Source organism: Rhodotorula paludigena (genome assembly GCF_050403205.1).
Source record: "Rhodotorula paludigena JCM10292 DNA, Rt_paludigena_JCM10292v1_ctg82, whole genome shotgun sequence".
Lineage (NCBI taxonomy): Eukaryota > Fungi > Basidiomycota > Microbotryomycetes > Sporidiobolales > Sporidiobolaceae > Rhodotorula > Rhodotorula paludigena.
This window is the reverse complement of record NW_027481376.1, coordinates 27,062-42,086: the sequence shown is the minus strand read 5'-3', so window position 1 is coordinate 42,086 and position 15,025 is coordinate 27,062. Positions and strand designations below refer to the sequence as shown.

General features: G+C 62.6%; 3 protein-coding genes across 3 annotated transcripts; all 3 read left to right on the top strand.

Annotated features, from left to right (window-relative positions):
• Positions 1–244: 244 nt before the first annotated feature.
• On the top strand, positions 245–2,741 carry JCM10292_007250 (uncharacterized protein; the record flags this gene model as incomplete). The annotated part of the gene is made up of 13 exons (XM_076652596.1): positions 245–296; positions 364–543; positions 610–647; positions 709–823; positions 886–932; positions 997–1,157; positions 1,220–1,232; positions 1,300–1,405; positions 1,473–1,560; positions 1,616–1,733; positions 1,799–1,888; positions 1,956–2,128; positions 2,204–2,741. 13 exons carry the CDS (start codon positions 245–247, stop codon positions 2,739–2,741), a joined length of 1,719 nt encoding a protein of 572 aa, XP_076501851.1.
• A 2,826-nt stretch (positions 2,742–5,567) lies between these two features.
• On the top strand, positions 5,568–9,828 carry JCM10292_007249 (plasma-membrane proton-efflux P-type ATPase; the record flags this gene model as incomplete). The annotated part of the gene is made up of 13 exons (XM_076652595.1): positions 5,568–5,711; positions 5,836–5,913; positions 6,050–6,102; positions 6,357–6,464; positions 6,524–7,337; positions 7,403–8,635; positions 8,700–8,754; positions 8,862–8,915; positions 8,988–8,995; positions 9,163–9,296; positions 9,355–9,381; positions 9,497–9,717; positions 9,779–9,828. 13 exons carry the CDS (start codon positions 5,568–5,570, stop codon positions 9,826–9,828), a joined length of 2,979 nt encoding a protein of 992 aa, XP_076501850.1.
• A 1,769-nt stretch (positions 9,829–11,597) lies between these two features.
• JCM10292_007248 (uncharacterized protein) lies at positions 11,598–14,960 on the top strand (the record flags this gene model as incomplete). The annotated part of the gene is made up of 7 exons (XM_076652594.1): positions 11,598–12,190; positions 12,252–12,266; positions 12,364–12,391; positions 12,512–12,842; positions 13,347–14,636; positions 14,702–14,802; positions 14,856–14,960. The coding sequence occupies 7 exons, from the start codon at positions 11,598–11,600 to the stop codon at positions 14,958–14,960; spliced, it is 2,463 nt and encodes an 820-aa protein (XP_076501849.1).
• Between the last annotated feature and the right edge of the window lie 65 nt (positions 14,961–15,025).

Below are 15,025 nucleotides of genomic sequence, written 5' to 3'. Positions count from 1 at the left end.
GTGCGTCGATTTCGGGGAGGCTGTGCCTTCTGACCCTCGACTTGCTGCTACTGCTTTTGCGCTTTCGCACGCTCTCGCCGGACGAGCTTCGCGCATTCCAACTTGGCGGTCGACCCGCGAGAGCCTCGAGCCCACTCGCTGGCGGACCGGACCTCCCGCGGACGCCTTATCAAGGCGAGCGAGCTTTCTTCAGCCGCTTCCTGCTAGCTCCTTGCTTGCGCTGTCGTTCCCGCTGCCGCTTGCGATGGAGACGTACGCCAGCTTGTCGCTCAACTCGGTCAGCTACTTCACGCCTGGTGCGCCCACTCGTTGCCTCCTTGCTCGTCGTCTCGCTGACCTCGGCACGACCTGATCTCTCCGCAGCCAACAAGGGCTTCTTTGTCGAGACGTGCAACCCCGCCGGCTTCACCGACGTCGACCAGTACTGCGCCGTCGGCACCGCCGAGCTGTGCTGCGGCTTGTGCCCGAACACGAGCGTCAACGGGCCCGGACAGTTCGTGTGGGCGATCATCAGCTACGGGTGCACGGCGTTCAGCTACACGCGTGCGTTCGCTTCGTTCGAGTACTCGGCCAGGAGACGGAGAAAGTTGACAGATCGTTGCATTGCAGTCGCACCGGACGATGTGTGGGGTCTCGCCGTCATGCAGGTTTGTCGTCCGCCCTTCTCCGTCCTCTTCGACCCATCGTTGACGACCGGCAAGTCGGCAGGCCTTCCTCGCCAATGCTTTCATCACCGTCGGCCTAATCTGCGTTGGCCTGGATGCGGCCAAGACGGGCATGACCCGCTACCACACGCAGTTCCTCTGGCCGCAAGCTCTCGCTTGTGCGTATCTTGTTGTGCTCAGTATCGATCGAGGCAGGAGCTGACCAGGAAACATGCGCAAGTCATTGCCATCCTCGCACCGGCCATCTTCGCGCCTCAATGGTCTCGTGTTCGCATTCTGGGTCATCTAACCCAAGTTTACCATTCACTGACCATCGAGAGTACTGTCACAGCTCAATGAGAACCAGAAGGGCATGGAAGCGCTTGTCTTCCAGCACACCCAGGCGCTTCCGACCGAAGCGCTGCGCCACGAGGTCAAGGCCGTCGAAGCCGCGCTGTACAACAAGAACAAGCGCAAACACGACGGCTGGGGAGTCGTGACGGGTGCTGTCTGGTACGTTGTGTTATCGATGGCGTCGTCAGAAAGCCGGGTTGACCTTCCTGACCTCGTCACAGGGTGCTTAACATGGTCTATCTACCTTTCCCTGACAGGTTGGCTTCGACCGTTCACTCACGTCCTCCAAATCGCATAACAGGCGTACTGGACCGGCGCTTACGCCTGGGTTTGCTCCGGTTCTGCCGTTTACTCGCAACCGAACTGCGAGGACGTGATCACCTACGTTCTGTCGCCCACTATAGTCAGTGCGTCGTCTTCCACCGAGTGCATGTCGTCCAGCACTCAGAGCGGTCGGGAAACCCCCGCACGCAGCGATCATCCTCGGCGCATTAGCCTGGCTCCTCGTTATTCTCAAGGTCTTCCTTCTCGCCCGCAAAGAAAAGCAAGGCGCGAGCGACTAGTGCGTAACCATGAGGATGCTCGGGGACTCGATGCTCATGCTTGTGGATGAGCAGCATAATCGACCGCTTCTTCCCGCGCAAGAAGGATGGCAAGGAGCGCAACATGAAGGAACACCGACGTCTCGAGCGCAAGATCACCATCTCTGTCACAGTCTTCATGTACCTCATCTGGGTCTGTTGCTGCGGAAATGCCTTTGTACCGCCCGCGGATAATGACCAACTCGGCGCTCGTTGCAGTTCGCGCTCAACACCTGGCTTTACGTTGAAGGCGTCAACAACTTTCTCCTGAGCGGCGCCGACTTCTTCACGTACGGCCAGCTAGACCAAGTGCGCACCCTTTGCGTCTGCTCCGCCTGCGACGAGTCCGAGGTACCGACTGCCGCTCAACTCGCAGATTACTGCTCTCTTCGTCGACCTTCTCGGTCTTTGGGTCGCAGTCTCGAGCTACTTCCGCAGCCGTGACGAGCTTCGACGGGAGCGCGAGGACTGGCAGAAGCGCAGTCGAGGGGCAACCGCAGCCGGTCCGCTACAGGAGTCAACGGAGGATCGAGGTGTGAGGGGACACCTGTACGTTTTGCACGCGCCCCAAGCTCGTATAAGACAAGCAGAGCTTCAAAATAGCTCATGAGATCACGCTTGCAGCCGCAACATCTCTGCAGCGCTCTCGCACCGCAGCGGCGCGCCTAATGTCGACAGTCGCAGCCGGCGCAACACGCTAGACGTCCCGCCGCTCTCGCTCCAGCTGACGCGCAGCGATCCGCCGAATCCTGACGATCTCCGTCTTCGCCTCGAGCGCGTGCGCAGCCATGAGCCGCACGGAGTGCCGAATGCCTCGACGTTCATTGACCGCGGCAACTCGCCTCTGAGCCGCAGGTCCACGAACTCGAGCGGTTCCTATCGCGGGTCTTCGGAACACGAGGGTCGCGAAAAACCTCCTGAGCGCCTACGCCAGCACGCAGAGTCGTCTACGCCGTCGGACGCGAGTCCGCCGCACGCGCACTCGCCCTCTGCTCGCGCGACGGCGCGCGAACCCACCGTGCACGGCCGGCATGCGGAGGACTCGCTTGCGAAGCGCAGTCGGTCCAAGCGGCGCATGGCAAGCCGGTCGAGGAGGGATGAGGAGCGATACTTTGGGACGAGCAGCGCTGCGAGCAGTGAGGCCGAGGCAGGGAGGTACTGAGGAGTCGGCAGATGCACACTGGCAATTCTTGACGTACAGTAGAAGGAGGTCACAAAGAACGAGTGTGCCGATTGCTCTGCTCGAGCAGTCTTGGCGGCTCGGTGCGAGAACCCTCTGCATTGCTGGTACGTAGCCGGATGGGAAGCAGCCCTTTGACACCGTCTCAAAACGATTGAGAGTTCAGTAGCTACAACAGAGATCATGTCAGTGTGCTCAGCCTAGCCGGCAGAAGAGCCATGCGAAAGACTCACGAGTCTCCCTCGTGCGTCGTTCCTGCGGTGCACCCGCGATCCTCCGGTTATGCCGTGCAAGACCGCTTTCCCGGAGCTTTATAAGAGGCGCGAAGTTGCAAAACGGCAGTCCAGTGCTGCAGCGGGACGAGCCGCAGCCTCAAACGTGCAGATCGAGTGTTCTCCCGCTCCGGTCATCTCAAGCATGGGTCCAGCCCGGGTCTCAGAGCGTCCTGTCTCAAGCAGAATACGGATGTCCCTGCATCGATCTCCAGAGCGCTCGGCTGCAGCGCAGCGGGCCAGATCGCGTCCGGCGGACGAAGCGGGAGAAGGAAAAGACGTGGCGCCGTAGCTGTCACACGGCGAGACAACGTGCACCGGGCAGCTAGGAAAAGTAAGGGGGGAGGACTGCGTGGTATGCTAAGCTGCAGCGATCACGGGAGGCGCTGCGGGAGGAGTGGGTGAGTACAGTGTCGCAGAGCGGGAGAGCAAGGAGCGGGAGAGAGCGAGGGCGGCGAGCGGGCCGATTGCAAGTCCGGACTCGGCTCATTCGCCCAAGACTGCGGCAGACCAAGCTCGGCCGAGTCGCCTTGCAGAGCGCATACATCTCGCAGGAGCATTCTGCGCGCGAACCGACTGCGCGCCAACCGGTCCCTGTGTGCTGGGAGGAGACGTCCGCTCTACTCACAGGACGAGCCGCGCCGTCTTTTCGGCACGCAAAGATAGCTTGCCCGCGAAGCAAAATTCGCGAGCAACGAGCGGAGGCATAACGCAAGAAGATCCCGGCTCTCTCCCGTCGGAACGGCGGAACTTGCGCAAGGACGAGGAAAAAGTGCAGCTGCTCTCCCCGGCGGCAACCGCGTGGCGCCTTCGCCGGAACGATGTGGACGATGTCGATATCGGCGGTCGTGCACATGTGGGCCGCGGGTGCGCCTGCCGATTCCGCTGGATGCGGAGATGGGGCCAGTGTGCATTTGCTGGGCCCGCCCATGCTTGCGCTCTGGGCGTGGACGGCTTTCCCAGCTCGTCGCGGGCCGCCTTACGATTTGCCGATAAGTAGGACTCCGCGAGGAGCACACCGCGCGATTCGGCGTTGCCGCGAGGTACATGCGGGATGAGAAGGTCCCGACTTGCAGAGAAAATATCGTCTCGCCCGTCACTCGTCCGCTCCCTCGGCTCGCTCGCTCTATCTAAAGAACTTGCACCGGTAGCACCGGTAGTAGAAGCGAGATTCAGGTCCTGAAGTCGAGTTTGCAGGCCGCAGCGTGGGCGAGGAAGCGGTGCGAGTACCGCCTCGTCAGAAGAGCGGACGCACCTCGGCGTGGCTCTGCTGCAGCGACGCCTGCTGTGCCGCGCGCGAGCACGCCTTGAGCACGACCCAAGCCTTGGGAAAGGCCGACGGCCGTCCGAGCGGGCCGCCGCGCGCGTGCGCGGCGGATGCAACTCCACTCCTGCGGGCGAGAGGTTTGTTCTCGCCGCGGACGGCCCCCTGTCTTGTCCACTCCGCGCCCCTCTTCGGCTCTGAGCCGTCGCGCGAGGCCCCGCGAAGCGGTTTGGGCGCTCGACTGCCGGCTCGGGCTCCGCGTCACAGCGCGTTGTTTGTTGCTGTTTCTGGATACTGCATCCCGTGTTGGCACATTCGGCCTCGTGAGCGTGGCAAGCCAGGCGTGCTGCCGAAGGAGGACACGCGAGAGACAGCAAGTTCAGCCCGGCCGAGTTGGCCTTGCGAGCGGGCGCGGAGCAAGGCCAGGCGCCGGCAGCATGAGCGGCAGTAAGCTTCGTCGGCAAGCGAACGGCAGCATCTTGTGCTCAGGCGGTTATCTCGCCCGCAGCAGAGTGAAAGACTGAGAGGGGGCGCCAAGCGACGGAAAGCACCAGAAGAACTAGCGAAGAGACGAAAGAAACGCAGCGCGTTCGTTGGTTCGAGGCGGGTCCGTCCAGCAATCAGGAGAGAGGCGCGGTACGAAAGCGGTTTGTCCAGGGCGGGAGAGGTTTCGAGCACTTGCCGCATTGGAGCGACGGAGGCGAGCCGAGAACAGGCTCGAGAGGTCGCCACTGCCCGTCTCGCAACTGTGAGGAGACAAGCGGGTGCAAGCGGGAGCAGGGGCCTCGCTGCAGTCAGCAGCGTGCACGAACGAGGCCGAAGAGCGAGGAGAGCAGAAGGAAAGCCGAACGGACGGAGCAAAGGCGAGCAGGCGAGGCAAGGCCGAAAACACTCAGCGCGGATCCCTCGCCTCGGGTTTTCGGCGGAGCGTGTTTTTGCCTCGAGGGGGGAGAGGCCCTGAAATCCTTTGCGCACCTCGCAGCCCCAGAAGTTGGCGCCGTCCTCTCTTCCGCTTTCCTCGTCGCCGCCGCCAGCTATCCCTGTCGCCGCCGAACCCCCCGTCCAGTCGTTGGCCTCGCTAGCCTTCGCCGTCGTCGCGCGCGTCGTCCACCGCCCGTCGCCGTCCCGCCAGCTCGCACCCCGCGCCTGAGCGAACCGCGCTTGCCCCTCGGTTCGGTCCCTTCCTGTCTCGACAGGTTGCCGCACTTCTCTTCCTCTCTCTCTCTCCGCCCCGTCTCTCTCGCCCTTTCCCCCGTCGCCCCGACACCTATCATGTCGGCCCCGTTGTCCAACAACGAGGCGTCGGCTTCGACCGCCCCCGCGGCCGAGGTCACCCAGGAGAAGCCCGCCGAGGCCGCCGCTCCGGCGCCTGAGGCTGCTCCGGCCAAGAAGGAGGGTCGTTTCGACAAGACCTTTGTGCGTTGCATTCTCCTGAGATGTACAGCTACGTCCAGGAGCGAGATACTGACGCGAAACGGCCCCTTTCCTGCGAACCCGCCTCCTCGTCCCGGTGTTTGGCGCGACTCGCAATGCCTCGCAGGAGGAGGAGCGTGAGACTAAGCACGCTCTCGTCGACATGAGCACCATCGAGCTCAAGGCCGAGGACCTTTACGACAAGGTGCGCGCTCAGCCCGCTGCGTTCGTTTCTGGGAGAGCACCTCGCTGATTCAACCCGCTTCCCTCCGCCACTCTTCGCCCCGATCTTTCGATCCCCTGCATATCCTGCATCTACACGTGAATTTGATGCTCTGCAGGACAAGGTCGACCTCGAGCAGGTCGAGATGGAGGATGTGTGGACGCTCCTCCAGTGGGTCTCCTTTCCTCTCGCCTGGGGTTTGCCGCGCCTCGCCGGCAATTCCGCTCCGAGCTACCGCAACGATGGCGTGTGCGGATGCACAATTTCGTTGCGGTGCACTCGAACCGAGGGGGCGTGGGCGAAGCGGAGTGGGCGGGCGCGCGCGCTCTTATTGGCTCTGCGCGCCGCAATCCCGCTTCGCCGGGCTGTCTCACCCCCTCCGCTGCTCTTCGAACACCATGCTGACCTCACTCTGTGCTCTTCAGGTGCAAGGAGGAGGGTCTTACCGACCAGGAGGCTGAGCGCCGCCGTGGCATCTTCGGCCCCAACAAGCTCGAGCACAAGGAGACCTCGAAGTTCCTCCAGTTCCTCTCGTGCGTTCCTTCTGATATGTGGTCACAGAACGAAATGCTGACAGGCGCGAATCCGACAGGTTCATGTGGAACCCGCTCTCGTGGGTCATGGAGGGTGCCGCCATCGTCGCTATCGCCCTCTCGAACGGCGAGGGTCGCGCGCCCGACTGGCAGGACTTTGTCGGTATCGTCCTCCTCCTCTTCATCAACTCCGCCATCGGTTTCTACGAGGAGAACTCGGCCGGCAACGCCGTCAAGGCGCTCATGGAGTCGCTCGCGCCCAAGGCCAAGTGCAAGCGTAACGGCAGCTGGATCGAGATCGAGTCGTCCGACCTCGTTCCCGGCGACGTTATCGCGTTCAAGATTGGTGACATCGTCCCCGCCGACTGCCGTCTCTTCGACGCCATCAACGTCTCGATCGACCAGGCCGGTCTCACCGGCGAGTCGCTTCCCCAGGGCAAGAAGGTCGGCGACCAGTGCTTCTCGTCGTCGATCTGCAAGCAGGGTGAGGCCGAGGGTGTCGTTATCGCCACCGGTGCCAACACGTTCTTCGGCCGCGCCGCCTCGCTTGTCGGGGCCGACGACGACTCGACTGGTCACCTCCAGCAGATTCTCGCCCAGATCGGTCTCTTCTGCCTCGTCTCCATCGGTATCTTTGTCGTCCTCGAGATCATCATTCTCTACGCCCGCTTCCGCTATGCGTACCGCCGCGGTATCGACAACATCCTCACGCTCTTGATCGGTGGTATCCCCATCGCCATGCCGACTGTCCTTTCGGTCACGCTCGCCGTCGGTGCCCAGCAGCTCGCCAAGTACAAGGCCATCGTCACCCGTATCACTGCCATCGAGGAGCTTGCGGGTGTCACCATCCTCTGCTCGGACAAGACCGGTACCGTGCGTCTCCTTCCTGCGTTTTTCCGCGCCCGCAGCGGTATGCTGACCGTGTGTGCACTCTACAGCTCACGACCAACAAGCTCACGATCGACAAGTCGACCCTCAAGACGTACTCGCCCGAGTTCGGCCCCGACGAGGTCATCCTCATGGCTGCGTACGCCTCGCGCACGGAGAACATGGACGCCATCGACACCTGCGTCACTGGCGCCATCCCCCAGATCTCGGACGCGCGCAAGGGCATCAAGCTCCTCGACTTCAAGCCGTTCAACCCCGTCGACAAGCGCACCGAGATCACCTACACGGTCGACGCCACGGGCGAGATGAAGCGTGCCACCAAGGGTATGACCGGTATCATCATCGAGCTCTGCTCGCGCAACAAGACCGCCGAGGTCGAGGACGCGCTCGAGAAGGACGTCGAGGAGTTTGCCGCCCGTGGTCTCCGTGCCCTCGCCGTCGCCGTCGAGGACGTTCCCTCGGGCAACAAGGACGAGCCCGGCAACGGCTTTGAGCTCATCGGTCTCCTCGCCATCTTCGACCCGCCCCGTGACGACACCAAGCAGACGATCGACGACGCTCAGGCGCTCGGCGTCAAGGTCAAGATGGTTACTGGTGACCAGCTCGCTATCGCCAAGGAGACCGGCCGTCGCCTTGGTCTCGGCGACCACATGTACCCGGCCAAGGTCCTCCAGGCCGGCGGGTTCCCCGAAGGCGGCAAGCACCTTTCGCTCGACGAGATGATCCTCGACGCCGACGGCTTTGCCGGTGTCTTCCCCGAGCACAAGTACGAGATTGTCAAGCGTCTCCAGGGTCTCGGCCACCTCTGCGCCATGACTGGTGACGGTGCCAACGACGCCCCGGCTCTTTCGCGCGCCAACGTCGGTATCGCCGTCGAGGGTGCCACCGACGCCGCCCGTGGTGCCGCCGACATTGTCCTTACCGAGCCCGGTCTCTCGACCATCGTCCACGCCATCCGCCAGTCCCGTGTCATCTTCCAGCGCATGCGCAACTACTCGATCTACGCCTGCGCCGTCACGATCCGTATCGTCGTCGGCTTTGCCGTCATGGCCTTTGCGTTCCAGTTCGACTTCCCGCCGTTCATGGTCCTGATCATTGCGCTCCTCAACGACGGCACGATCATGACGCTCTCGCTCGACCGTGTCCTCCCGTCGAACACGCCCGACTCGTGGGACCTCGGCGAGATCTTCACGTACGCGTTCGCCTACGGTCTCTACCTCGCGGCTGGCACGATTGCGCTCTTCTGCGTCATCATCTACACCGACTTCTTCCAGAACCGCTTCGTGAGTGGTTGGATTCGCGCCTTTGGAGCCGAGAGAGCAGCATTGACTCGGGTGCGCGCTACAGGGTGTCTCGAACATTGTCGACCACAACGACCCGGAGCTCGTCATGATCATCTACCGTGCGTCTTCCTGTCTCGCGCATTTCTTGCGGCTCGTCGAGGGCGCGGCGGGGCCGTCCGCACCCAGACACGGGACAGCATGCTGACATTGTCCCGCACGCTCGCAGTCCAGGTCGCCCAGATCTCGCAGGCACTTATTTTTGTGACCAGGTCGCATTCTTGTCAGTCGACATGTTTCCACTTATGTCCGACCTGTGAGCACGAGACTAACTTCGCCCCTCCTCGATCCGCAGTCTTCTTCGTACGTTTCCGCCATTTACTCGCCGGCTCGCGCATGGCAGCTGCACATGACGCACAGTGGCACTCCATGCTGTGTCCTGGTTGTGTTGCTCGCGCGGCGCGGCTTTTTGCCGAACCCGACCCGCTGACCCCCGCCTCATCCTCCTTCTCCCTTCCCTCGTCACACAGATGGAGCGTCCCTCGGTTGCCCTCTTCCTCGCCTTCTGCCTCGCCCAGCTCATTTCCTCCATCATTGCTGCCTACGGCGATTGGGGTTTCACGAACGTGCGCGGTGTGAGCGGCGGTTGGATCGGCATCGTCTGGTTCGTCCATCTTCTGCTACTTTTCTGGCCTGCTTTTACTCACAGCAACGTTCTACAGGATCTGGAACATCGTCTGGTTCTTCCCGTGAGTCGAATCGGTTCTCTCTGGCTCCTGCGCGCTGCCCGAGGGCCTCTGCGCTCTCCCTTGCCCTCCTGTTCTTCCGTGTCCCTGCTTGCTGACGCTCTCTACTACACCACAGCCTCGACTTCGTCAAGTTCGGTGTCCGCGCTCTTGTCGGCGCCTGGAACCGCCGCCGCGGCAAGCACGCGACCCCCATCAAGCCGGTCGACGGCGTCCCGATGACTCGCACCCAGTCGCGCCACGAGTCGCTCTACTCGAACCGCACCTCGTTCCTCCGCCGCGCGCAGCGCTCGGTCGGCCTCGGCAAGAAGATCAGCGTCTCGAACGCCGAGCTTCAGCGTGCGTATTTCTCGTTTACTCTGTCTTTGACAGTTTCTTATATCTTCTCTCTTTGATTCAGGCTTCTCGTCGCACCAGGCCTCGGCCTCGGGCGCCGCGCTCCGCCAGTAAGCGCACGCCGACTCCGTCGCCGCAAGGCTCGAGTCCGGTTTCTCCCTGTCCCCTTCGCCTTTCCCTCCCTCTCTACCTCCTGCACCCTCGTTTGCTGCAGTCCCTCTCGTCACACCCTCATCGCATCCATTCCCGCCCGCCTCAGAGTCTCTCCCCACATCCGCGGTCCCGCTCTGTCGTCTCGCTCTTCTTCCCGCACAGTAATTAAGCCGAATGCCCGTTCTAGAGTACACTCTTTCTTCGTTCATTTCGGCGCAGTCGCATCGATGCTATCAGAGAGAATGCGAGCGGCACGACAGACTTACTTCGCCTCGTCCGCTGCTTCCGCCTCTCCTGAAGTCATTTCTGTCTGCGCCTTTTATCGCTCTCCGTCTCTTCGTCCTGTCAGATCCGCTCGGTGCATCGCGCAGGGCTGCAGCGAGCGTGCAGCCCGTGCCTTGCACACGCCGGGAGGTCCGCCTCATGCGCTTGTGTCTTCGCCGCTCTTCCTTCTGAGGTGGATCCGGGGTCCTCTCCGTCCGCCGAGCTCGCTTCGGCGCACATCCCGGCTGTTGGGCCGGATCTGCTGCCGCTCCTGTTCGGTATAGTGCTCGCGCACGTAGCTGGTGACGAGTCGCAGGACGAGACGGACCTTACCAACCCGCCGTGAGACGACAACGCCGTCGCCCAAGGCTCTCTTTGGCTCAGATCCTCTCGCTAGTTGGTGCGGCGTGCTACTTGTCTCTCTGACATCCTAAAGAGAACGGTAACATCAAGCCTCCCGCCTCAGCGACTCCCTTGCTGTCCGATTCGCACGTTCCGGCGCACCAACCGCTTGCACCGTCCGCATTTGCACCATCCTTGCGTCTTCTGACGCTTCTGAGCCGCTCGAAAATCTCACGATAGATCTGCTTAAGCTTCCGCCGCTCACTCTGCTCCCGAGCAGTCTCGCAGCGGGACAGTCGGCACCGCCCGAGGCATCACGAGAGGCCAATCTGCGTCAGCTTGCATGCTTTAGTCTCTTATCACGCGGCACACTCAGGCACTGCGCGGCGCTGCCTACGGCGATTGGGGTTTCACGAACGTGCGCGGTGTGAGCGGCGGTTGGATCGGCATCGTCTGGTTCGTCCATCTTTCGCTACTTTTCTGGCCTGCGCTTATTCACAGTGACGTTCTGCAGGATCTGGAACATTGTCTGGTTCTTCCCGTGAGGCGCATCGGTCCTCTCTGGCTCCTCCGCGCTCCCCCAGGGCCTCTTCGGCTCCCCCTTTCCCTTCGGGTTCTCTGTGTTCCTGCTTGCTGACGATTCCTGCTGGGCCACAGCCTCACTCTTTAACGCCGGGATGACAAAGAGCGCGGCAATTCAGCCCGCCGTTCCTCGTCCGAGGGCGCTTCGACAGCACGATTTGCTTCAGCGCCGACACCTCAACACTTGTGCCTGCGGCGTACTTGACTCTGCAGGATCTGTGTCCGATGGACAGGCACAGGACTTTCTGCTCTTGCGGAAGGCGGGTCTTCGCTTCCCCTCACCGAAACATCCTCGAAGTCGTCAATTCGTGCTTCTGTCATGTTGTCACGACGTCGCAAAGATCAGTGCGTTCCAAGCTGCTCTCCAAAACCTGAAATGCCTTGTCTGTCTGCCATCCGTCGTTCGTGAGAGTTAGAGTGCCGGAGAGCAGGTGCATCACTCGGCACGCTCGCTGTCCTCGCTCCTTCCCCGCCTCTCCTGAAGTCAGTCGGCGGCCCGACTTTCATCGCTTCTCGTTCCTCACTTCTGCCAAACCCGCACGATGCACCGCGCAGCACTGCAACGAGTGTGCAGACCGTGTCTCGCACACGCCGCGAGACCCGCTGCGCGCGCTCCCGTCCTCCGTCGCTCTTTCTTCTGGGGCGGATCCGGAGGAAGCAGCACCGCCTCTTCGGCGGCCGAGCTTGCTTCTACGCACATTCCGGCCGTTGCGCCGGACTTGCTGCCGCTGTTGTTCGGCGTGGCGCTCGCGCACGCCGCTGTCGACGAGTCGCAGGACGAGGCCAACCTCACCAACCCGCCGTGGGAGGTCAAGAACGTCGGCGCCAAGGGTGCGGGTGCATTCGCTTCGCGGGACATCAAGCGTGGCGAGCTGTTGTGCGCAGAGCGGCCGCTGTGCTGCTGGCCAAACGGGCTCAGCGAGGAGGAGGCCAAGCGCCTGTTTGACCTCATGTCGCCGCAGGAGCAGGAGGTCTTCATGTCGCTCGCCCGCACAGAGGACGAGGGCTTTATCCGCCGGCTCGACGAGATTCGCGCGAGGAGGGCGACGAACGGGTTCACAATCCCGATGCCGCCGGTCTCGGGCGTTCCGGGGGGAGGAAAGTCGGTTGCAATGGTCTTTCCCAAGATTGCTCGGTGCGCTGCGCCTTCTTCGTCCGTCGCAAATGATCATCGCTGACCTCGCGTCTCCCGATAGGCTGAATCATAGCTGGTGAGCGGGAGTTCACAGCTGCACACTGTCGCCTGCAGCTTTCTTTCTCTCATGCGCATCTCAAGCTAACTGTTGCTACATTTGCTTTGCTTCCCAGCACACCGAATGCCACGCAGGTGATGAACGTGAGCTCCTGCTGCCGCCCCTCTCACAAAGTCCCTTGCGGTCGCGCTGGCTGCGCGGTCCACGCTCCAACTTTTGTCTACCCTCGTCCCGTGAAACTGACCGAACCCCCTTCTTCGCAGTTTGCGACGTTCCGCATGGAGATCTACGCGATGGACGACATCCCTAAAGGCACCGAAATCAACATCGAGTACCTGCCTGGCTCGATCACGCAGAACTCGGACGAGCGGCGCAACAACCTCGCGCTTCACTTCGGTTTCAGCCGCTGCCTCTGCGCCGTATGCTCTGCCTCGCCGGACGAGGTGCGCGCGAGCGACGCGAGGCGCGGCGAGATCAGGCGCATCAGCAACGGCATCCGTGCCGGGCGGGCCGACCGTCAGGGCACGATGGACAAGATGGAGCGGATCCGCGTCCTGCTCGAGGAAGAGGGATACCGCGCTCTGCCCGAATTTAGTGCGTACTGTGCGTTCCCACAGTATGCACGCCTGCTCACCCTCCCGTGTACAGGCGACGAAAATGTGACGAATTCGTATCGCGTCTTCCTGGCCCTGCGCGCTCGCCAGCAGACACAGGAGCAGATCGTCTAGTTTCCTTATTACGACATGCATCTCGGCAATGCGCATCAGACGAGACCGTGGCAGGGCGTTGCGAAGACCACGGAGAACGGTCTAAGTGCGGGCGACTGCGGAGGGCGGGGAAGGCCCTTGCATGCGCATGAGGTGCTTGCGTCCTGTCCTCTCCTCATGCTCGCAAGTCGAATGGCGATGACGGGCTCACGTCCGCTTGCACTGTTTGTGCTCCTTTCACGCCATCGCACCGCTCGCTTCCGTGCTATGGAGGACGGCGGCGCCGCAGACGCTCTCGCCTCGACAGCGCCGTCGCCCAAGGCTGTATCTGGTCCAGGTCCTCCCGCTAGTCCCGTGCGACGTGCTACTGGTCTCTCTGCTATCGCCACAGAGGAAAATCACGTCGAGCCTTCCGCCGTAGCCAATCCCCTTCAGTCCGACTTTCACACTTCGACGCTCCCGCCGCTCGCGTCGTCCGCCTTTGCGCCATCCTTGCATCTTCCGACGCCTCCTGCACTTATCACGAGTCCCACGACGGTTCTGCCCAAGCTGCCGCCGCTCCCTCCGCTCCCGAGCGGTCTCGCGGCCGAACAGTCTCCAGCGCACTCGCAGTCGCTCGAGGCCTCACGGGAGGCCAACTTGCGCCAGCTCGCAATCCTTCAATCCCTCATCTCGCGGCAGACTCAGGCGCTGCGCGGCGGCACCGCGCCTCTGTCTGGCAGCGCAAGCAGCCCTCTCCTTGCGACATCGCCCTTTCCGCACGCACCTCCTCCCACACCGGCTATCCCCTCGACCGGCGCCGCAGGCGGCACCATGGCACCTCACGCGCATCACTTGCATACCAATCTCGACGGTCTCAACCTTCTCGGGCTCGACCCAACCCTTCCCGGTCTCAGCAGCGTGACGGTCGACGAGCTCGTCGCAGCGCAGGCCTCGCTCGACTCGTGGACCTCGACGGTGTTCAGCACGAGCTCGCCGGCGGCGACTCCGTCCACTCTTGTATCCAGCGAGTCGCCGCTTGCCGGCGCCGGCGGTTCTCTGCCCTTTCAAGGTCACGGTCCCGATCCGCACCAACATGTCACGACATCCTCGCTCGACTGGTCTTCGCTGTACCCGAACGGTCAACATGGCTTCCCGACGTCGAGTCCGCCGGTCCTCCCTCCCATCTCGACCTTTGCTCCGCCGCTCCCGCCAACCGCATCGCGCTACACCCCGTCCTCATCCAGCGGCATTGCCGTCCCGTCCTCCTTCCCTTCTTTCCCCGGTTCCGCGCACCATCCATCCGACTCCGTCGGCTTCGGCCCCTCGCATGCCTCGACCTCGACCGCCTTCGGATCGCCCCCTCCGTTCGCCTTCGCATCGCCCGCCGCCGCACCTTCCGCCTCTTCGACCACGTCGCACCGATCGAACACGCCCGCACGTCGCAGCAGTCGCGCCAATGCTGGTGCGAAGGGTCGCGCCGCTCGCGCTGCTGCGGCCGCCGCTGAAGCGAGCGAAGACAGCGGGCGCGAAAGTCCCTCGTCGAGCAACAGCGCAGCGGCAGAGTCCGGCAGCGCCTTCATCTCGCCAGCAGTCATCGGTTCGTCTTACGCCAATGGATCTGCACTGGGCAGGGGCAAGGATCTGATGTCGCCGGACGAAATCGAGGAGGACAAGCGGAGGCGCAATACCGAGGCGAGTGGTGCGTCTTCCTGCCCCCATCTCTCTTGTCAAAAAGTTGCGCGCCACACTCAAAACTACCTGCAGCTCGCTTCCGTGCAAAGAAGAAGTTGCGCGATGCCGAGTTGCAGCAATCTTCCGCCTCACTCCGGGACCGCGTCGCGAGTCTCGAGAAGGAGAAGGATTCGGTGCGTCCCCTCTCCGGCGCGCTTCAGCATTGCTTACTGACGCTTTTACGCAGCTCACAAGCGAGAACCGCTGGTTGCGGGACATTGTCGCCGAGAAGGCCGAAGTGAACCCTCGACTGCTCAACGTCTTGCGGCAGTCGATGGCGGAGCAGCGCTAGGTGGGCTTCATCCTGTACAGCGCTCGGCGTGACAGCCACTCGCGAGGAAGGGGAGGAACGACGGG